This window comes from Dermacentor andersoni, chromosome 9 (assembly GCF_023375885.2).
Source record: "Dermacentor andersoni chromosome 9, qqDerAnde1_hic_scaffold, whole genome shotgun sequence".
NCBI classification, from domain to species: Eukaryota; Metazoa; Arthropoda; class Arachnida; order Ixodida; family Ixodidae; genus Dermacentor; species Dermacentor andersoni.
In genome coordinates, this window is record NC_092822.1 from 8987277 (window position 1) to 9009840 (window position 22564).

Below are 22564 nucleotides of genomic sequence, written 5' to 3' on the forward strand. Positions count from 1 at the left end.
TCACTTGTAACAACCACACTGTGCTCAGTGCCTGTACTATCTGTGCAAGAAGTTTAGAGACTATCTAGCCCATTGCTGCAACTGATGAGATGCTCTGCACTGTTTTCTAAGTGTGTAAATCCGTAAAAACAACTCATCAAAATTCTCATGATGTTCACAACGCTCTAAGGACTTTGCATTATTTTCCAGGCAATCAAAGAACTTATTTCATGTGATAAAGCAAACAATCTGCAGTTCGAATCATTGTAAACATGTCAAAGACAATTTTCTTGAGCTGCTCTTTTATGGAGACACAGTTGACATGACACAAATAAACCAATCTTTATTCAACACTTTTTGTATTAAAGATATAGCCAATTCTCTTCCAATTCAGGTGGAAGGTGACACCAGTCACACAAATCTCAGCCAACCAAACTAGCGCAGGACAATGATGTTAATTTAGCAATGCAAAAAAAGAAATGCTGTTGTTTTTTCTATCATCAGTAGCCGAATAAAAAAGACTTCCAGACTTTATCAAGGATAATAAAAGAAACCTCTACATTACTAAGACTACAATCTGCAGTAAAGTATTTGTTTAACACCAATTTAACCCAAAAACATTACCACATTTAAAAACAAAAGCAATTCGTACGTATTGCATATTAATTAAATCTAAGTTTACTTTTGTACCTGGTGAGAAAAGTGAGAATTTGTAAAACCAATCTTAATACTCTTCAGGTCAACGATTAAAAAAGAATGACACAAAGCTGAGTACTACTACCAGGAATAATAATAATAATACCCAGGAATAACACAAGCAGAATGCAACTCCTTAGATGGTTGGGCACGAGTTCAACTGGACGTTGCCATAAACAGTGCTCTCGGCCATGCTCTGGAGTTTTCCATTGATCTGCAGGTAACGGATGCAGCCAACATATTGCTCATGTGTGGCCGTGGCTCGTGTCTTGCTCGGATCGGGCACACCACCAATGTAGAGTGGGTTCATTGTGTCGGTAGCCGTGACTCCTCCTCGCCCAATGGCCAAGTTACTGGCAGCACCGACAGCAAGGGACACAATGTTCTTGTTCTTCGCAGCTGTGTTGGAAAGAAACGGCACCTGGTGGTCAAACTAAGACTGTGCTAAAGCCACGCATTCCTTTGAAATTTATCTAATCAGAAAATTGCATCTCCAATATTGCTGCATAACAGTTGGAGTACCAGGTTCCAGTCCTGCACAGTTAAAGATGACTGCTTGCAGCAAATTGAGTTTGTGAATGCAGTCGAACTTTAACTGTTATAAGGAAGTCGCACATCAGACACGGAAATATCTTTGTCGTATCCAATATTTGTTATAAGCATATATTTGTTACACACTGGTGCTGGCTTGAAACATTTTAAATTTACTTTATCCAATTATTTATTACGTTCGTTATATCCAGGTTCAACTGTAATCCCTTGTTGCTATTCTGGCAACAGTAGCTGTTTATACCATTTGATCATAGTACACTACCGTTCATGATAAAAAATACATAGTCATGCGTATAACTTTCGTTATGGTACTCTAAGGTGTCAACTGAAAAAGAAAAATATGCTATAAGCATGCTTCAAACACAACTGCATTTCCATAAAAGCATGGTGCTTAGAAGGCACTGTTGTGTGTTTGTTAATGCTCTGAAAACGTGCAATTAAAATACATAGGGAAACTAAGAAATGTGAATATCTCTTATTTCAGCTGCATTCATGTCCAATCCATAAGTATAACAGGGACAAAATGAATTAAGTTAATTCAGCATGTAATGTCAAATTAGTTACTGCAGTCATGAAGATTAAGTAGTACTACCATACAGTCGTGTCTCTGCAGCATAAAAAAAAAAGTACAGCAAAATGAATGCTGGTTTTTAAGTGTGGTGACAAAAGCTGCGCTTTACCTTTTACAGTGTGCCACTCTCCATCGCAAAGATTTCCTGCGGTGACAGAGGCCTTGATAATTCCTGCACCATTGTCGGCACTAAATATGATGTTGCCATCGACCATCTGCAGCAGTACAAAATCCTTCTGGCTGTTGCTGTGAACTGCAAACAGGATTCCCGAAGTTCTTCGTGGCTTGATGTCCAGTTCCACAGTCATCTCCTTGCCCACATTGTAGCTGTCGTCTGCATAAATGCATTGGCTGTTAGCCGTGAACCAAAGCCCTCACCATTTTTTCTACCCATCAGTGGGCACGTGGATTGCTTATAATGTGTCAGCACTGTGCTTCACTTATTTTGTTCGAGCCACTATTCTGTTGATGGTGTTAGAGCAAGAGAGCTACATGTATAAGTAACATGAAAGCAATTGTATACAATACCATATGCACAAACAGGTAAGTGACTGCAAAAGGGGGCGTATACTGAACACATAGATAGCTGGATAGCTGAATAACATAACTGTAGCAGAATAAATGATACTCTGAGCCAGAAGGCAACAATAATCCTACTGTTGACCATTGCAATGAATATATTACATACTTTCAAAAGAAGACAGTAAAAATTTGACATGCAGACCTGATGATGTGTGGTATTTTATGGCACAAGGGCCAGGTATGGCCAGACATGCAGACCTACATGTTAGACAAATAGTGCTCTAAGGTATGACACCTATCTGCAAGATCAGCTCTGACCCTAATGCAGCAATGTTGTAGACTTCCAAAAAGGCTTACAAATTAAATAGTTGGCAATACAAGGGAATCTTCATTGTTTATTAACCTGTACAGTAGTTCCTCAACTCTGGTACCTGACCGCAATGTTGGGATGCATAACAGTTGAGGGGTGCAGCCTCGCTGTCGACTTACACAGGATGAGGTGGCTGTGGTTGGCACCAAAGAAGGTGCCCGTTTCTACTTTCTGCGAGCAGCCTGTGGCACCAATGATGACCCGAGGTCGCAGCATCTGTCGGTCTTGTACTTCCAGCTTGCGGATGCATCCCGGAAAAGAGCCGGTCACTCCCTGCAGGTGGAGACAGCACAAAGTTGACTTATATCAGCACTGCACTAGTTAGCAGCATGGATGTTGTTTCTAACTTGTGAGGGACTTACGCGAAGGTTGTTTTTTACTTGAGATGAGACATTGCGTGGAAGTCCACCAAGGTAGATGGGGCTCTTGACATTGATTGAGCTGGTGGTCCCCTGGGAGCTGCCCTGTGCCGCTGTGGTATTGTCCATGTACAGCACGCCCATCTGGCCCCGGCGGCTGAACTCAAGAGAGTGCCACTCTCCAAGATTGTACACCTCTGATGTAGTCAGCAGGCCTGGGCCCGTGCCACAGTTGAACATGACGTTCACCTACAAAATGACCCCAGAAGGTGCCAAGAAACTCAAATTTCAGAGGTTCAATGCCCACTGTAGAAGAACACACACTGAAGCTCTGTGCAGCAAAAATTACCAGCTTAATCAGGTGTAATGAGCACCTGGCAAGGTCTGTAATACATGAACTCATTGCTTATGTTTTCAGTTATGAAGCTGGGTCACTCTGTTGCTTCTGGCTGTGCTCCTTTTATCCCTTGCTATCACGAATGCGCAAGAAAAAACAGGTTACATTTACATCAGACATACATAAAGCTCCTTTTCATTATGTGTGCTCTCTTGATTAGAAAAGATAGCTTGGAAGAATAAAAATTACTTGAATTCCGTAGCCCCTTTTTGTTGATGTTAATCCCTCATCACATTTTTAAATTAGAGTACAATGTCACACATTATGCTCCCACTTCTGAGGTGGCATTATGCCTTCTAAGCACTGCTCATCTATGTAATAAAATTAGCAAGAAAGAAGAAATGGACGACGTTCAATGGTGCAGTTGCAAGTGCCTCACATCAAAAGAGCCTGTCCATATGGTGAATTCAGTGATCAAGTGCATGTCTTCAGCACTCTAACACTTTATATTCCATTACAAGTCACAAAAGTCACATTCAATGCCCTGCCTGCACAAGAGGTCTGTTAGTACAGACAGTGGCACGAAAATGTTGCATGCGCAGAATTGCAACAGATGTGGTTTCAAGGAGCAACATGTGTATATAGACAGAGACTCAAGCTGTTCCAGTGAACAACATCCATGTTAAAGCACTCACTCTTCCTTGCTTCATGAAGATGGCTATGAAGTCGACTTTGTTACTGTTGGTGACATAGAACAGGATACCATCCTCGTGGCGAGTGCGGAACTCAAGCGAGATGGTTGAGTGCTCCATCAGACTATTGGCTAAGTCTGTAGGAAGTCGGAACTCGAGTCGGCTTTCGGGACTGTTGCCAAACCGGAGGCCACTCTCGGGTGTCACATCAGCATCACGATCTGGCTCCAGTGGCAGCACACAGCCAGGAAGTGGACCACTCGAGGGATGACTGCCTGCACCTGTCAAAAGCCCGAGATGCATGTAATACACCCACTTCATTTTGGTATGGGCTCAAGGTCATTGTGTAAGCGGCTGCTTATTCTTGTACCTATAGTTTCTGTCTTCATCATCGCGTTCTGACATCCACATTTCTTTCCATTCTCCTTTTGCCCCAATGCAGAGTAGCTGGCTAGAATAATCTGCGTCAGGATGATCTTTCTGCCTTTGCCTGGAGGTAAGCATTCTCTCTCTTTCTTTCCGATTCATGAACAGTGCCACTGTGGGCTTATAAAACAACCTTTCCTGGCTTTTGCACATGGTTACGTACAAGTTGATGCATTTATGGCATGCTGAACAAATCTGTATAGCCACTTTAATGGCCCATATTTGTAGTGGTCCTTCAGCACTGCCTTCACACTGGCGCTCTGTGGAAATGATACAGCTACCATTTCCTGCATGCACCAGAGCAGACACAGCTTTGGTTTCCTTAGTCTGGTCTTCTTTCAAATGCAGCTTGCAAGTGAAAAGCTTAAGAAATCCTAAGAAAGATCATCACAGCATCAAGCCATCATTATATAGCAGAGCGTGGGTGTAAGCCAGTTGGTGAATCATGATTTGGTAAGTTATTGCAAGGAGCACACGAGACGAAGAAAAGGACAACATGAAGCGGTACTGACAACTGATGATTTAATGAAATGAACGCTGGGCTTATGTAGATCAGACACACGTGTGCACCCAAAAAGCAATAAAAAAACGCAATAAAAACACAGAGCGACCTTCAACAGCGGTGCGATACAAATGCTAAGATAAATGCTGAAGACTATTGAACCACCGAACGTGAGTATCACATGGAAAGAAACAAAGGTTCTTTCTGAGAAACAGCAATAGATGGTGAGCTGATGCAGTCACCATCCTTAAAGCGTTGCATAATCACTGCCTCTACAATCTCTTTCCAGCTGAACGTTTTTTCTGTTTTTTGTTTCTTTCCATGTGATACACACGTGTTTGGTGCTTCAGTAGTCTTCAGTGTTTATCTTAGCATTTGTGTCACACCCCTGTTGAAGGTCGTTCTGTGTTTTTATTGTTTTTTTTCATTGGTCTTCAGGTGCACATTGTTAAGAACGGCCTGCTCAAGTGCAAGTTTTGCCAGCCAGTTGCGACAGTGGCGTCAACTTTTCCTGGAACGCCACCACAAACCTCTAGCCACGGCGTCACTAAGTCGACTGTGTGTGAAGAACAATATGCACGTCCTCGACTCTCCGTCGCTGGAGCCAAGATGCATTCGACGAAGCAGGCTTTGTGCCTGAACCCCCCACCGCTGACCGGGTCTGCTGTGAACAAAGGAGTCCCCGAGGAAACCTAGTTCGAGGTCCCTTCCCACGCACCGTTCCTGACGTCAGCCCGAGTTCTGCGAAGTTTGTCTGCCGTCGGTGGAGGACCGTGAACCTGTGTGGAAGTGTGTGTGTGTAATCCCTCACGCAGAGAGGCAACTTGCTTACGATGACTGGCTGAACGTTTCCCTCACCTTGGGATCGAGGGGGACCGAGTGTTTATAAACCGCTGTTGTGCGGCTGCTCAGTGCACTTTCTCTCGCAGTCATGCTAGACTGATGAACTGCAACGTCCTTATGTAGATACTGTAAATAAACCCATATTCCTCGTTCTCAATGAGAAGCAGTCCTTCCCTTCAACAACGTCCTCAGCGTGGATAAGTTGGACGACGGCATGGGCCAGCTACCATCTAATTCATGCCCGACTCCAATCTTGACAACTGGGTACAAACAGTGGGATTGAGCCCGCAATCCTAACAACAAGTGTGTCTGATCTATATAAGCTTGGCATTAATTTAATTAAATCAATAGTTGTCAGTACCGCTTCGTGTTGTCCCTTTCTTCATCTTGTGTGTTCCTTGCGGTAACTTCCCAAATCACCATCACTATGCACTGGGATAATGCTTGCATCTAGCTATTTCTTAGACTGCAACTGCATTTCTTACCACAACTTTAACATGCTAATATATTTTCCTCACACCAACATAGACAACATTTTAGATATTTGCAAATAAGTCAACAAGCCCATGGGAAGCTTAAAGGGACACTAAAGCGAAACAATAAATCAGTTTAAGCTAATAAAGATTTGTATGAGAACCCTGCAAGCAGTCATTTCAAGATAATAGTTTGATTATTAGATAAGAAAATGAAGGTCGAAGTATCAGTATTTGAATTTCGCACCGAAACCCAAATGCCGGTACGTCAGTCTGACGTCAGGGATTCCAAAGTATGTTTCAGCTTTTGGGCCGCGTTGGCTGAGTAAAGGTTCCCAAAACTTGCCATGTTTAATATTCGGTTCCTGTAGAACACAATGTAGTCGGTCTGTAACGCTACCTAAATAGGCCCTAGAAGGTGCCATCAAAATCCATGACGTCACAGCGGGCAGGTGCGGGAACTTCAAGGAGGTGTCGCCACCCGTCTTTCATTTTTGCGCTTATTCTGGCTTACCAAGCATCTTATCGTGGTGAGAGTGGTGTTTTTGGCATCGTAGAAAGGTAATTTACTGATGCAGAAGAAATCATTTTTCTCTTTAGTGTCCCTTTAACTGTCTATGACAGAAGCTTGTTAAATCTTATACATAAGTTAAACTTTTCCAGGTTCGAAATCACCTGTTTCACCATCTTCAGCCTGACTTCTTTTGGACACTTGCTTTGCAAGTGAAGATAGTTTCATAGAATGGTGTGGCGTAAAGCCTCTAGGTTCCCTGGCTTCTTAGTTTTGAATTTCTTCCAGATGACCCCTTTAATTCCTTTCACCTTGATTCAAATGATGTTCTTTACATCTTCAAAAGAAGGTCATTCGTAAATTAAATGTGGAATAAACAACCATTTTGACCTCATCTCAAGACTTCTGTTGATTTTGCACCAGCAGTACTTACCACAAAACTACCTACCATTGCCGAACTACATGCTTGGGCATACTAATACAAACAAAAAATGAAAGTAACTGGTGTCAGGACATGAGAACACATGGCAAGAGTTGGCTTTTACACAGAAACTGTAAGCAGGAAGCGTGCATCTAAAATAGGCCGTTACCTTCATACACATGTGTTGTATCCTCTGTAGATATGCCCTCTTCACCACTCTCCTCCCCAGGCAGAGGGCAGCTGGTGAGGACAGCATTAACTCGATCTGCAGTAGCAGCGAAATTCTGGAGAACACCTCGCACAGTGGAATCACCGAGACATCCAACAAAGAAGGTGCGGCCATCAAGCTGAAGCTCAGGATTGGCCTGGACTCCAGTGGGGAGGCCTCCAAAGTAGAGTGGGCTGGTGGTGTGAATCAAAATGGGCTCCACCGCATTCTCTTGCACCTGAGGGTTCCCACCAAAAAACAAGCAGCCCTTGTTTGAACAATGCAAAAGTTAGGGCTCTGAGACCATGTGGTGTAATGGCTAGTACTAACATGGGCATCTGTGACAAGACTTAGGTGAGCTGAAATTGCTCTTTAAGAAATTAAAAGCACAATGAGAGACAAAACATGGATAACACACAGGATACAAACTTCTGTCTTTTGGAAACATTATGAGCTTTTTGTCTTGCTGTGCAGCAAGGGTGCGCATATTATGCACAGACTTGATTGTTGCAATGGTTGGACCATCGGTAGTCATATGAATGGGGAGAAGTTATACTCATGAGTATCTCGAACACTATAGATATTAAGATTTGGAGTGTGGTGGGAGTGGGGGGGGTGGGGGTGGGGTAAATGCAAGGTTCCAGTGCAAAACCAGCCAGGATGCTGAGAAGTGCATAGTAGTAGCAGGTTAGCCTCCATCATCAAGATAAATTAAAATGTGAGCAAGAATGAACACATTGGAGCGTGTTTCCTTGTAATCCCTTCATAGTGTAAAGCACGATCGCCACAAAGCCAGTTTCTGAACATGCTGCACTCCCAAAGCTGTCTCCTTTCTCCCAAAGCCTAAATTGTGCAAGTGTCATCAACAATGGCAAGTGTAGGAAGATGGTGACCATGTGTTGTAGCCAATTTCAACTTCGTCTGTGTTTCAATTTATATGGATGGCACTTCACGTATGGTAGGCAAGAGCACTTGAAATACACATAACAAAATGAGCTGTACCATTGAATGTGTGCTTTTGCCATATGTTTCAAGTCCTACTGCTTACATCCTAGCATATTCTTCAACAGCGATCATGTTATTGATTTTCTATTTTTTCTGCATGTCGTCTGCACTATACAGGTTTATGCAAACCCACAATGACAGTCTAGTAAAACAAGCACTTTGCTGCTGCTCAACTGCAAGACAGTGCTCACCACAAGAGCATCGTCAATGTCCAGCCTCAGCCGGTTGGAGTAGCTGCTGGCAGTGACATAGTGCCAGCGGCCATCATCATAAGTGCCCTCAGTCTCTACACGGCCACCTGGTCGTGCCTGTAGGAAGAGTCTTCCACCGCGCAATCCGAGTGCAAGAAATTTGGAATGGTCTTCATTGCTTGTGTAGAAGATGAGACCATTGGGGCGGTTAGTGCGGAACTTCAATGTCAGCTGAGCATTCTCTGTCAAGTCCATGAATGGCATGGCGACAAAGCCAGGAGACTCTGCTGAGAATGACACCACCCGTGCCACCTGTGCAAGGAAATAATTACAATTAGTCACAGCATAATAATCGGATAGACTGCCTGCATGTCTGTTGACAAATTTCTTCATTCAGGTACTCATAAACAATATTTCAATCAATATGTAGATAGAAAATATATAAAAATAAAATTTTGGCAAATTGAAAGCACTAGCCTTCACTCTAACAAAGCTTGGCGATCAGCAGCACTGTTTCTGCTTATAATGAGTTGGCTACCTTTCCTCATAATTCAAAAGGCACATCTTCCATTTTATACATCTTCTATGCGTAAATAAAATTATTCACTCAACAGCACGTAGACACAGCAAATGCCATTTCGACCTTTAAACCGCTGTCTCAGTAGTACGAAGCGTGAAGCAGAAACGCTTGACAGTAAAGTCACCTACATTTGGAGGGCAACCTGTGGTTACAGCCAGGGCTTCCTTGGTCTTGTGTAGGTTCACTAGTCTTGCATCTAGCTCCAACTCTTCAATGCATCCTTCAAAGTTCATACGGGTCACCTCCCTATGGAAACCAAATGAAGATTGAGTAAAGCAAAACTTTGCGGAGAACTTCACTGTGACTGAATTGGATTGTTTAGATAACAAAGCAAGGGATCACTTTATCCTCTTCATTAAGTGAGAAAGTACAGGAGACAAGGTCATCTGAGATAAAGTCACCTGGATGGCGAAAAGTTAAATGTAAATTTCACTTTCACATTCATAAACAGTGTGTCACAGGTGCAAAAGCATTTAATAGCCTATATGTCTGTAAGATTCCTTCAACTTTGACTATTAAGAAACTTACACAATCTTTGAAGGCCAACTGCAACAAAATTTCACTTTGAATAAAATGGTTATGTATAAGCATACTATTGAAACAGTCTTGGCAAATCTGCAGGGCTGGTAAGTATCCAGTTTTACCAGCCTTGAAATAGCACATAAGCAGATGACACATGCACCTAGTGGCAGTGGTTAGTAGTAGTGGTGCAAATCTAAGATCATGACCGCTTTCAGCACAACATGGCCACCAGCTAATCTTGGAGGTCATGCCAAGGAGTCGTGCTGGTTCTCAAGATTCCAGGTTCTGCGTATTTTCTGGTCAAACAGTAATGACATCATTCTGCTATTCTTTTTTCTTTCTTCCAGTTTTGGTATCAAGAACATCTATATTTGCTAGCTTTTCATGATGAATCCAGAAGTATTTCAAATGCAAAATTTTGCACAGAGGCTGCCCCATATCTAATCATCATCATCAGTCTGTTTTATGTCCACTGCAGGACGAAGGCCTCTCCCTGCGATCTCCAGTTACCCCTGTCCTGCGCCAACTGATTCCAACTAGCACCTGCGAATTTCCCAATTTCATCACTCCACCTAGTCTTCTGTCATCCTCGATTGCGTTTCCCTTCTCCTGGTACCCATTCTGTAACCCTAAAGGTCCAATGGCTATCTAACCAGCGCATTACATAACCTGCCCAGCTGCATTCTTTTCTCTTGATGTCAATTAGAATATCGTCTATACCCATTTGCTCTCTGATCCAAACCACTCTCTTTCTGTCTCTTGATATTATGCCTAGCAATCTTTGCTCCATCGCTGTTTGCGCGGTCCTTAACTTGTTCTCAAGCTTCTTTGTCAGTATCCAAGTCTCGGATCCATATGTCAGCATTGGTAAGACGCACTGTGATTGTACACCTTCCTTTTCAATGATAATGGTAAGCTTCCAGTCAGGAGCTGGCAATGTCTACCGCATGCGATCCAACCCATTTTTATTCTTCTGTGAATTTCCTTCTCATGTACAGGTTTCCCTTTGGTTAATTGACCTAGGTAAACTTACTCCTTCACACACTCTAGAGGCAGACTGGTGATCCTGAACTCTTGTTCCTTTGCCCGGCTATTCATCATTATCTTTGCATTCTGCATATTAATCTTCAACCCCACTCTTATACTCTCTCTGTTAAGGTCCTCACTCATTTGTTGTAACTCGTCTGCATTGTTGCTGAATAGAACAATGTCATCAGCAAATCGAAGGTTGCTGAGATATTCGCCGTCAATCTTTACTCCTAAGCGTTCCCAGTTTAGTAGCTTGAATACTTCTTCCAAACGTGCAGTGAATAGCATTGGAGAGATTGTGTCTCCCTGTCTGACCCATTTCTTTATAGTTATTTTCCTGCTTTTCTTGTGTAGAATTAAGGTAGCTGTAGAACCTCTGTAGATACTTTCCAAGGTATTTATATAAGTGTTCTGTGCTCCTTGATTATGTAATGCCTCTATGACTGTTGGTATATCTACTGAATAAAATGCCTTTTCGTAATCTATGAAAGCCATACAGAGAGGCTTATTCTACTCTGTGGATTTCTTGATAACCTGATTAATGACGTGGATATGATCCATTGTAGAGTATCCCTTCCTGAAGCCAGCCTGTTCCCTTGGTTGACTGAAGTCCAGTGTTGTCCTTATTCTATTGGAGGTTATTTTGGTAAATATTTTATATAATACTGGGAGTAAGCTAATGGGCTGATAATTTTTCACTTCTTTAATGTCTCCCTTTTTGTGGATTACTATAACGTTTGCATTCTTTCAGTTTTCTGGGACCCTTGCAGTCGATAGACACTTCGTATAAAGAGCCGCCAGTTTTCCAAGCATTATGTCTCCTCCATCTTTGATTAAATTGTCTGTTATTCCATCTTCTCCTGCCGCTCTTCCTCGTTTCATGTCTTGGAAAGGCCCTTCTGACCTCATCGCTAGTTATAGGAGGAGTTTCTGTATCCTGTTCATTACTGTTTCTAATTGAGATATCCTGACTCCTCTGCGTACTGTACAGATCAGTATAGAATTCTTCTGCTGCTTTTACTATATCTTCGAGATTGCTGATTATTTTACCCTGCTTATCTTTCAGTGCATACATCTAGGTTTGTCCTATGCCAAGTTTCTTTCTCACTGATTTCAGGCTGCCTCCATTTTTTACGACTTCTTCACATTATAGTTTTCTCACATTATAGTTTCGAATATCACTTATCTTCGCCTTGTTGATCAGTTTTGACAGTTCCGCGAATCCTATTTTATCTCTTGATTTGGACACTTTCATTTTTTGTCATTTCTTTATTAGGTCCTTTGTTACTTGGGAGAGCTTGCCTATTGTTTGCCTTGAAGCCTTGCCTCCCACTTCAATGGCTGCCTTTGAAGCCAGCTTAGTTACGGTTTCATTCATTACCTCTATGTCATCTTCTTCTCTGTTCTGAGGCTGCATATTTGTTTGTAAGTACCAGCCTGAATTTGTCTGCTTTTACCCTTACTGCTTCTAGGTTGACCTATTTCTTCTTGACCAATTTTACTCTTTCTCTCTTCAAATTGAGATGAATGCTAGCCCTCACTAACCTATGATCACTGCACTTTACCCTACCTATCACTTCTACATCCTGCACTATGCTGGGATCAGCAGAAAGTATGAAGTCAATTTCATTTCTTGTTTCACCATTAGGGCTTTTCCAGGTTCATTTTATGTTGCTACGATTCCTGAAAAGGGTGTTCCTTATTCGAAGCTTATTCCTTTCTGTGAATTCTACCAGCATCTCTCTTCTAGAGTTCCTAGAATCGACGCCATAGTTGCCAATTGCTTGTTCTCCAGCCTGCTTTTTCCCCACTTTTGCATTGAAGTCGCCCATTACTACAGTATAATGAGTTTGCACTTTTTTCATAAAACTTATCTACTTCCTCATCATCGTGACTGGATGTTGAGGCATAGGCTTGTACTGCCTTTAATCTATACCCCTTGTTAAGCTTGATTACGACTGCAGCTACCCTCTCATTAATGCTGTAGAATGCTGTCAATGTTGCCCACTATGTCCTCCCACTTCCCTCAAAGAGTCCTGCTAAGCTAGCCTCACTCGAGAGGGTTCGGGTGTTAAACGTTACAGGGGTCAGTTTCCATTAGCGGCCTGTCCGGACCCAGAGATCTTTAGCACCCTCTGCTGCGTTACAGGTCTGACCGCTGCCTTGGTCAGGTGCTTGTAACTGCTAGGGAATGAGGGCCATTGGGTAATTGACTGAGCCATTTGGGAGGGGGTGGCAGAATACTGCACCAGGGAAGCCAATTCCTGTTCTGCTGAGGGAGTGTCTTGTTGAAGCTTAGTGGGCCTTCCTAATTTGGTTGTACCTGAATTAGTATAGCCCCACTCGCTTTTGGCATCTTTTGCCGGTGACAGGCATGTGAAACTAGGCTATTTACAGGGTCCAAAATTTGATGACAGTTTTAAGAGATAACGAAAGAAAGGTTGTATATGCTAGGTGCATCTCTAAGCTAGAGGGCAAGATAGCAACTCACATGTGACCATGGAAAGTCGGGTGGCCTCCGATGAATATGTCATCATTGGAGTCAATGCCCTTCTCTTCACCTCGATAAACGTCAGTCTTAGAATCATTGCCTCCCACCTGATAAAAAGGAAAATTGTTGAAACAGATAGTCTTGGCTGCAAGCACATGTTATCGGAGTTACTGGTGTCTCATCAAAGAAAGATGAGTCACACTAAGTTGGTAGGCTGCACTTTTGGAACAGCAAATAGCTGGCATTCAGTAACAGTGTAGAGGTTTGTTGCAGCAAAAAATGATGCACTTGAAAGACATGTAGCAATGTCATCTTGAAAATTCAAAATGGAGCATCCTTTGATGTTGCAGCTTTTGTTAATGTCACGCAAAAAGGGTATTAAATGCGTTTGAGAAAAAAAAGAAGAATACTTCGTATTACAGTGAAGCTATATATGACTACGATCATGGGATTGCTTCGTCGACAGACAATTGAACCAATCACAGTGGAAGGTGTGCGCCACTAGGTTCCTTGTAGTGCCCCCAGATGATGCTCGCCTCCGCACATCCACAGCGAGGGGTTAAAAAAAATAAAGAAAAATACCGGCTTTCCTCTGTGCATAACGTTCCCTGAAAGCATTACCCTGTAACGATTATGGTTGCGTAAGCTGCAGTTGCCAGGAAGCGGCAACTGCAGCATACAAAGCAGAGAGTGATGTCACTACACTTTCATATGTAAAAAAAAGAACCTGCCTAGCAACTGATTGCATTAGTGTTGTAATAGCACTATGGAAAGGCCACACATAGTTAAGACTCGCAAAGAACAGCGTGAACACTATGAGTGGCGACGGGAACAGCAACACTAATATGCACAACAGCGTCATGTGTAGGCTAGGCAGGACGCAGCAGTTCCTGGCCAAAGCAAGCCACGCACAGTTAGGACACCTGAAGAGCAGCGTGAATATGATGGGCGATGAAAAAAACGGCAATGTCAATGTGCGCATCACCATCGTGCTCGGGCTTGGCAGGACCCAGTTGTAGGCTACATAGCATTGGTCTATAGGATCAGGCGATACCACAGCTTTGCTGGCCAACCACCTTCACAGCGTGGATTGAAGCCCACTTTTTGAAAATGCGTCTAGGCTCAACATGGACTCACGTACGCAAAAGTTGTGTAATTGTGAATATTCAATATTTCGATTCGATTCGTATTCAATTTGAGAGTTTACTAATTTGAAGTTGTTGAATATTTATTTCATTCAAATATCAAGAAACAGAAAGAGCTTTTGATGTCTACAGGAGGAAATACTGATGCAACGACTGCAGAGAACCGTGGTTGCTGCACAGGTGCACATGCTCATGAGCGAGCACATGGGGGAAATTATTTATGCAAAATAGTTTTCAGTTGTTAAACACACATGTTCTGCCTTAAGCAGCCGACAAATATTTTCTCCAGATTAAGGCAAATGCATTTACTATTTGGGCAATGTCACCATGCTAGGATACCTCGAAAACGATGTGCAGCACTGTAGGGTAATGTGCTTCACTCCTACGACGAGCACTACAGTTCTACATGCATCTGCCAGCATGCTTTTTGTTTGTTATATTACTGCCACTGTCATGGTGTGCCAGATACAGTTAAATTTCCCTTGTTCTCATTTACAAGCTATTCAAATGAGCTAAAACTCAGTTGATAATGGCATTGAATGTATCAAGTAATCTAAATAAGCCTTTTGTTGCCAAGCAGACTATACAGGAGTCTTTATATTTTACTTTCTTTAGAAATTATAAATCAATAATCAAAGTCCCCTTCCACCCACTTTCTTTTTCTATATTTGTACTGGATCTGATTAGAAAATTTCACTATTTACACACCCTTAATTGTAATACTACAGCATTGCAGGCTGACATTGTCACACAGCCATTTCGGGAGTGGAATTCAGAAAGGGGAGCTTGGATTTCACTTTCTCCATTGGTGAGAAATATTCTTTAACGGAAAACAGAGAATGAAAACTCTGAAAGTGTGCTTTGCCAGTCCAGCCCGACTCATTTCTTTAACACATGCCTCTTTGCTAACCTGCCATCAGTATAGCTTTCACATTTCAAGGGAGGCAAGTCATTCGGTTGCACTCACAGTGAGGTCAGCCTCTCCAAGTAACTGGGCCGCTCTGAGCTGGTGCCACTGACCGTCATTGTAGGCTGCGTTGGATCTCATCTGCATCATGCCACTGCCAAGGTCAAACTTGTATACTACATGGCCATCACGCAGCTCCAGGGCCATAAACGGTCCCTGCAAGGGTACAGTAATCCTTATGAAGTACTTTCAAAGACAGAAGGCTAGATCACCAGGAGAGAAAAAGTTGGTTGGTGTGGGCTCAGCTCCGAGCTTAGTTTTGCACCTAGGAATGCAAAGCTAAAAGCCAGCAGAGTCCAGTCTTTAGCTAGTTTGAGCCTTTTTGATGGCATACAGTGGTCTATGAAAAAATGGACACAAGAACAAATACATGCTTCCTAGCAAATACATACATCCTAGTATTGTATTCATTCTAAACATTCTTTTAGCAGCTGCTTAATGTAATCCACTGAAAGCTCATTTTATATACACTCACAGAGCCTTACATGATAGGATGTCCCTATACCAGCTCTTGCTGTAACATTTCTTTCAGTGTGTGCTATGGCTGCTACTTCCTCAAAAAGTGAAAGTATCACAGCCAGTAGTCATTCCAGGAAGTAGAGAATGAGGTCAGAAAGTAAGTTTGGGCAACATTCAACAATGAGTCGGCTCACTGACCTCACTGTGAATGAGGAAGAGCAGTCCCTCCCTGGCATAGGTGCGAAATTTCATGCTGATGCTGATGCCATCGTTGAAATGACGCCCCTCCTTGGACACTATGGCATAGCCTGTGCCATCAAAGCGAAGGCCCCTGCCGCTTGGAATGTCAATGAGGCTGTCCCGTTCCTGGCATCCCTCTAGCTTTCCTCCATGGCTGTGGAAGTTCCACAAGCCCACAGGCAGTCCACCAAATTGCAACTCTTCTAAGAAGCCAACAAATGGCATAGTGTCCCGAGGGCTCAGCTGAACCTGGGAATTGACAATAGTAGCCGGATAGAGCATATGCATAATCGTTAATGGTATGCAATCTCAAAGCTGTAGAAAATGCTCAAGATGTTTAAAAAAGCAATTTTTTGTATAACCTAATTCCCGAAACCATAAAAAATTTAACGCTACTTCCCTACCCCCAGAATGGAAATTTACTTAGATATCAAGCATTAATAGAGGTTTCAGACAATGCCAATCTGGCCTTTCGATTGCCATGACTACAAGTGTTTAGGCCTTGACATAAGGATTCAATTAAACATGCATGTTCTAAAGAAAGTATTGTTATTTCTGAAAAATCACACCTCAATTTAATACAGCCTTTTTGAATGCACCCCAAAATATGCGTTAGCAGTTCTTATCTATAATATGTAATCTGCATTCAAAAATTAGTACAGTAAAATTTTTATGTTTACCTAAATAGAAGATTCAGGTGTGAAATCTGATCGATTGATTGAGGGAGGTTAATGTCCCAAGCCAAGACCTGGGCTATGGTTGATCCCTTAGCTGAGTGGCACAGGCTTAATCATGAGAACCTGGGCTTTTTTAACAAGTGCCTCAGTCTAAGCAGAATTTTACATTTGCTCCCATCAATATGCAGCCACTGTGGGTGGGAGTCAAATCCCCAACCTCCTGTTCAATATCACAATGCCATAGCCGTGCATCACGGTGGGTATACGTGTGTGGAATCTGCATGCTCCGCAATAACAAGCGTACACTATGTGATACATACATCTTCAGTGTCTGGCACACCTCCAATATAGAACTCAGACATTGATTGATCCAAGTTGAAGACACTGCTGGTGCCTTGAAGATACTTGGTCTTTGTGCTGTCGGATTCACCCTCCGTGCGCACTTCAAGATTGACTGTTTTGCCAGTCCTGAAGCAAAAATGGTAGAACAAAATAGCATGTCAAAGGCAGTGATGCTTTCTTTTTTTCTGGAATATCTGTAGGTGCCTCTGTCCTTAGGTCACTGACTACATAGCACATCTTACTTCTGAAGTCTTCGCGATAGATAGATGAAGGCAGTCCCCTGCAACCTCCCCCATCTTTAACAACACATCAGGAGTTGGCTGACATTCACTTGAATATTAAAAAAATACTAACCCCTCCTTCTTCCCTGAAACCATGCATCAGTTATAATTAGATTTTGCCGTACTACAAATGAACTCTTGTGACAGTTGGGGAGCATTATGTACAATGCTGCGAAAATTAATTGAAGTGCTGCTGATAAATTGACACAGTTCATCGCAACGAGTGATAGCTACTTCAAATAAACTTGCAAACAATGCAGACAAATTAAAAATTTCCAGAAGCCAGACATGCTTATATACGACTCTTCTAGATTATTGTCGCTGGCAAAAGCATACAGCAATCTAGAAGAACTTTAGCGAGCATAGCGTCGGGAAGAGAATTAAGGTTGACACTACGAGAATAGTGGACTTATAAAGGCACAAGCTCCCTAAATATGCCTTGCACAATTAGCAAAAGCCAACTGCATGTTACAGGTCCTTAGTGAACAGTATTTCTTGGAAATATTTTGCGGTATAAATTTTTTTTAATATCCCCAAACTCAATTTAGACTTCCCATTAGCTTCTGATAATTTGGTTGTTCGTGCATTTATATTGTGGGGAATGCACCAGCATTCCGATATCTTCGGAGCAGTCGTGCATGGTTATTATAATAAGTACAAGCAAGCTTGCAGAAAGGTTGCTTGGAGAGGGCACCTTCGCTGCTCCTGTGGCTTTTCGTGCCTTGCCCTCACGGTCCAGCCAAGGAACCTGTTGGGCTGCTGCAAAAGTGCTAGTAAGCGACTGCCGCTCCGCTGGCATGGTGCAATGCAGAGAAGGGTCAAGTACGCACACGCAAATTCGAATAATAAGTACCCCTGTAATATGGACATTGGCTGTTGTAGTAATGGAGCTGATACTACTCAGATGAAGGAATTTCACAGGGGTGGAAAATTTCGAAGAATCAGTGCTAATGAATTTTAAACAATTGGTCATTTTCTTGCAGAAGATGTCTGTCAGCAGTTTTCAGTTAAAACCAGAAATTCAGATGCTTATAAGATGCTCAGTTTTGGTCTAGAGTTACCTTCTTTCTTTTTTTGCTTTGAAGGCATACTTGTGAAAAGTGAGGCGTGATGAGCACAGTTCTCACTAATGCAGCAAGAATTGGTTGGTTATTAAAGTGCAGGGCAATACTCCTCATAGAACTTGGTCATCCCTCCTGACCGGAAGCAGAGCCCAACATTACCCTGAAGGAGAGGTCAGACTATAAAAAATTATAACAGTTACCTCCGTAATTTTATGAAAACTTAATCATTCGTACTCTTAATTTGATGGGCCCTTGCAAGCATTTAGAAGAGAGCACCAGCCTAGACTACAATTCTCATTTGCCCAAAATATTTGATTTTTTTAATGTTGATCAATAGCTGAAGTAATAGTGACATGTATGGCTATTAAGCAATACAACACTTGGAGCGAAAATTTACAAATGACACGAGTATACTTGACGGAGCCCTTATTATGACACACAGCACACAAGAAATATGAGAGGAAGGTCAGGAAGTCTGCACATCATCGCCACATTCACACCTGCTCCGGACTGTGGTCTTACTTCAGAAAGCATGGCACTGCTCTTCTGTGAATATGCACAGTACAACTGGGAGACGCAATAACAAGGAGCTCACTTAGAGACTGCAGTGACAAAGGCAAGATTACCTGTCAATAATGATATGGTGCCACCTGTTGTCAGCAACATATTTGTCATTCCGAATCTCTTCTATGCCATCACCGAGGTTGACAAGAAGCACAGGGTAACCATCTCTCAGTACCAGGGCCATGAAATCACCCTGAAAAGTACACCTGATGTGTGAAATTTCACCAGACTACAAAAGGTATCAGTATTAAAAACATTGAATAAGTAGCAATTATTAAATTCAAGAACTATCATCACCGAGAAAAAGCTGGAGCTTCAACATGAACTTCCTGTGACTCGACTTCTTGGCAAATAAATCTCGTTAATAAAAAAAATAATAACAACAGCAGAAAACTAACAGCTGAAGTACTAGCAACGCTTTTTTTTTTTTTTTTCAGCAAATTTCTTACTAGAAGGTACTGCCTGTGAAAGCATCACTTAAATGCAGCGGCTACTCAAGTGCAGTTTAATTTCCTGTACTGTGGTCCTCAAAATATTCTCCAAGATGAATGCTAAAGAACATGGTACATTAGCAACAATAACTATGTCAGCCATTAGGTTCTCAGCTAGAGCATCCCACTTGCCTGAAAACATACTCAAAATAACTGTCATCACTTGAGTCTAAAGAATGAGTCTACAGAATCTACTGACCTCACGAGAGCGCTTAGCCCTTGGCTGAGGGTTCTTGCCATTTCCAAGGTAGAAGAGTGTGCCATCAGGCTTGTCCGTCTTAGCGTGCAGAGACAGGTGGGTGTATGTAGCTGCCTCTTGCAAGTCTTCAGGGTTCTTTAACCGTAGCCATTGTTCCCCCTTGAACTCCATGCCGATCTTAACCTGCAAGCGTGCACAAAACCAGTAACTTCAATTCTCTCTTTCTGTATTAAAAGAAACATTCTAGCAAGGTGTATGATGGCCGAGTGATAGTGTTTAACATCTCTATGCGACAAAAAGGCTGCGAGAGATGCTGGAGTGGCAAGGTCCGAATTAGTTTTGAGCGCGTGGGGTTACTTTAACGCAAACTCAGCCTCGGTTTTTTGTCATACACGGGTGTTTTAGCATTGCAACCCAATTGGGAAGTGGCCATCGTGGTCGAAAATCAAAGCTAGTAGCATTTACCATAGCCACTGAGCCAGTGTGGCATGCACATACTGACACTCATCATTTAGGCTATAAGTACAGGCTGTGTCATTGCACTGCCTCCAGCTTGCCTTAGGCTGATAGCGTCTAAGCGCTGTTGAAGTGGTGAACATACTCGCTTGAGCTAAAACACTTGTTTGCAAGGGTTAACCTTAATATGAGTAGCCATCGACAGCATTCTATAATGTTACTATCATTCCCATATCGAATGAGGAACACAAATTGAGCAGTCATTGGACAGACTACTTGTGTCGCTGTACAAATGCCATCATAAGCCTTCTTAAAATGGAGGTTCTTTGCCTCCTATAGCCTGTCTAAAATACTGCCTACAGTAATACTACAAGAAATTTCCTTGTTTATATGCTTTCCTGGATACAAAATTGTTAATAAAGGAACCCTGCTATGCCAAATGCACAGTCAGCATATGGCTGTGCAATCTCTTCCTAACTATGATATTTTATTCTTGAAGCTTCAAAAAAATATTTGAGATGAGTTCAACTCTAATTGGTTTGGGTGCATGAAACAGGAAGCTTGCCACGTGTGTTGAGCAGCTCAGAAATCTGTGTTTGATCCATTTCGCTACAAAAAACAAAAAAACAATTTCAAAAGGTAAAATTTTTAGACAGAATATTCTTGCTTCATTATCACTAAGCACTACACATAGTTTCTTTCTATATTTACTTTTTTGCAAGCCAAGCCCACATTCACTGACCCTGTTAGCTTCATCCTTGGCAAGAGCCACTTTGCGACGCAGTTCTTCCAGTTTGTTCTGGATGTCCGTGGCATGGTCCTTCATTGCCTTGTGTCGTTGCAGCAGACGGTTTGCAAGGCGGCCCAAATCTGGCTCAGGAGCCATGACACGATCAACTGAAGACAAGGAAGGGGTGGCACCACAAACTCACATGTGAGGTGACCAAGCACAAGTTTACACAATGATATAATTGGGTATAATGACATGAATAACTATTGTGCCTCAGTGGCAAGTCTCTCTGATGCAGTTAAAAGGTGCCTCTTTCCTGATTCTGAATATGTGATGAGGCAAATTTAGCATTCCCGCATCTTTTTATGCCAATGTAGTTTGTACTAAAATTATAAAGAAATTTACATTTAATAACTGCTTCCCCTTGCATTATATACTAGTACACACACATGAAGTAAAACAACATGGGAACAGAGAACTACGCAGACTGGACTGGCCTTTACTTTCCGGCCTGATCAAATAGTGGTTCTTGTATTGGGTGCAATATGAAGAGGGCAGACAAAATGTTGGCAGGAAGATTTTCAGCACTCAACAGCCACGATATTTAGAGCCTTAAAAAGCTTTCAATACCCACACAGCTTTCAAAATATGGCAGGCAGTATTTTCACTTTGTCATTGCTTACTTGGTGAATATCTTTGAATCATTACTCATTAATAATAAATTCACCTTTGCTTTCATTTAACTGAAAAAAAAGCAACGAGAAGAAAAGCAGACTCACTGTAGTTGCCGGCAGCCAGCAGAGCCTGCTGGTAGCCGACATTGTCGCTGGAGAGTTCCTGAGCATGGGTGTTTTCACCAGGAAGTCGCTGGAGGATGGAATCAATCTTGTCTGCAGTTTCTTGCACTTGGTCAGCTGCTGCCTGCACAGCGGTCACTGAGGTCTGCAGGGCTTCTTGACCTTCAGCTGTGAAACCACAAGGCAGAAGAAAAAACAAAGAAGGGAAAGAGGATGAGAAGATGTCAGAACTTATTAAATGTTACCCTTCTGTCAACCTCACAACGTTTGCTTTATGCCTAGAAACTTAGCTGCTGAAAAGACCACAACTGAAGTGGCCACACAATTCTGCCGGAGTTAAGGTGCTTGCAATTAGCAAGGCCTTTTAGGTAGTTAAGTGAGCAGTCTCAGACATTGTGCACTTCTAGCCGCAACTGCCTGATTTTGGTCTGATGCCCACATACAGAGATGGTGCTGTATTATTCCAAAAAGTATTACCAGTGCAATGTGAACAGGTAGCACTACTGAGTTCTCCAACAAAATTAGCTCGACTACATTATTTTAAATGTTGAAATGCAGTGCAACTCTGTTCTTAGGAGGAGTTGACTGCACTTCACCAATTACAAATGAACCACTATGTTTATGTATGGTATACACTTGCTAAGAGTTTATGTTCAGTAAGATGAAAATATTGGACATTTTGGTACATCAATATAGCAATTAAGCTCAACTTAATAAACAGTGCCCCTTTGATTGTAAAAGAAGCACAGCTTTGCATGCTAAAACAGAAGCGTAACTGGATGTGCCATGGTGAAGGGAAAATGCACACAAACCATTAGCAAACAACTGGTGATGATAAGTTGCATTGTCTTCTGGCACAATGGTGAATCGTG

General features: G+C 42.3%; 1 protein-coding gene across 2 annotated transcripts in view; it reads right to left on the reverse strand.

Annotated features, from left to right (window-relative positions):
* Positions 1-302: 302 nt before the first annotated feature.
* The window catches only part of LanA (laminin subunit alpha), a 137521-nt gene continuing 115259 nt past the window's right edge, over positions 303-22564 (reverse strand). For both annotated transcript variants that reach the window (XM_055068499.2, XM_055068498.2), the window contains 16 exons: positions 21675-21860; positions 20908-21062; positions 19710-19892; positions 19082-19212; positions 17089-17236; positions 16050-16340; positions 15393-15548; positions 13281-13387; positions 9367-9484; positions 8659-8970; positions 7424-7700; positions 4082-4359; positions 3053-3298; positions 2810-2963; positions 1908-2132; positions 303-1074 (listed from right to left, as the gene is read on the reverse strand). In XM_055068499.2, coding sequence (XP_054924474.1) covers positions 812-1074; positions 1908-2132; positions 2810-2963; positions 3053-3298; positions 4082-4359; positions 7424-7700; positions 8659-8970; positions 9367-9484; positions 13281-13387; positions 15393-15548; positions 16050-16340; positions 17089-17236; positions 19082-19212; positions 19710-19892; positions 20908-21062; positions 21675-21860 — 3230 coding nt within the window. In that variant the 3' untranslated portion in view covers positions 303-811. The remainder of the gene's footprint in view (positions 1075-1907; positions 2133-2809; positions 2964-3052; positions 3299-4081; positions 4360-7423; positions 7701-8658; positions 8971-9366; positions 9485-13280; positions 13388-15392; positions 15549-16049; positions 16341-17088; positions 17237-19081; positions 19213-19709; positions 19893-20907; positions 21063-21674; positions 21861-22564) is intronic.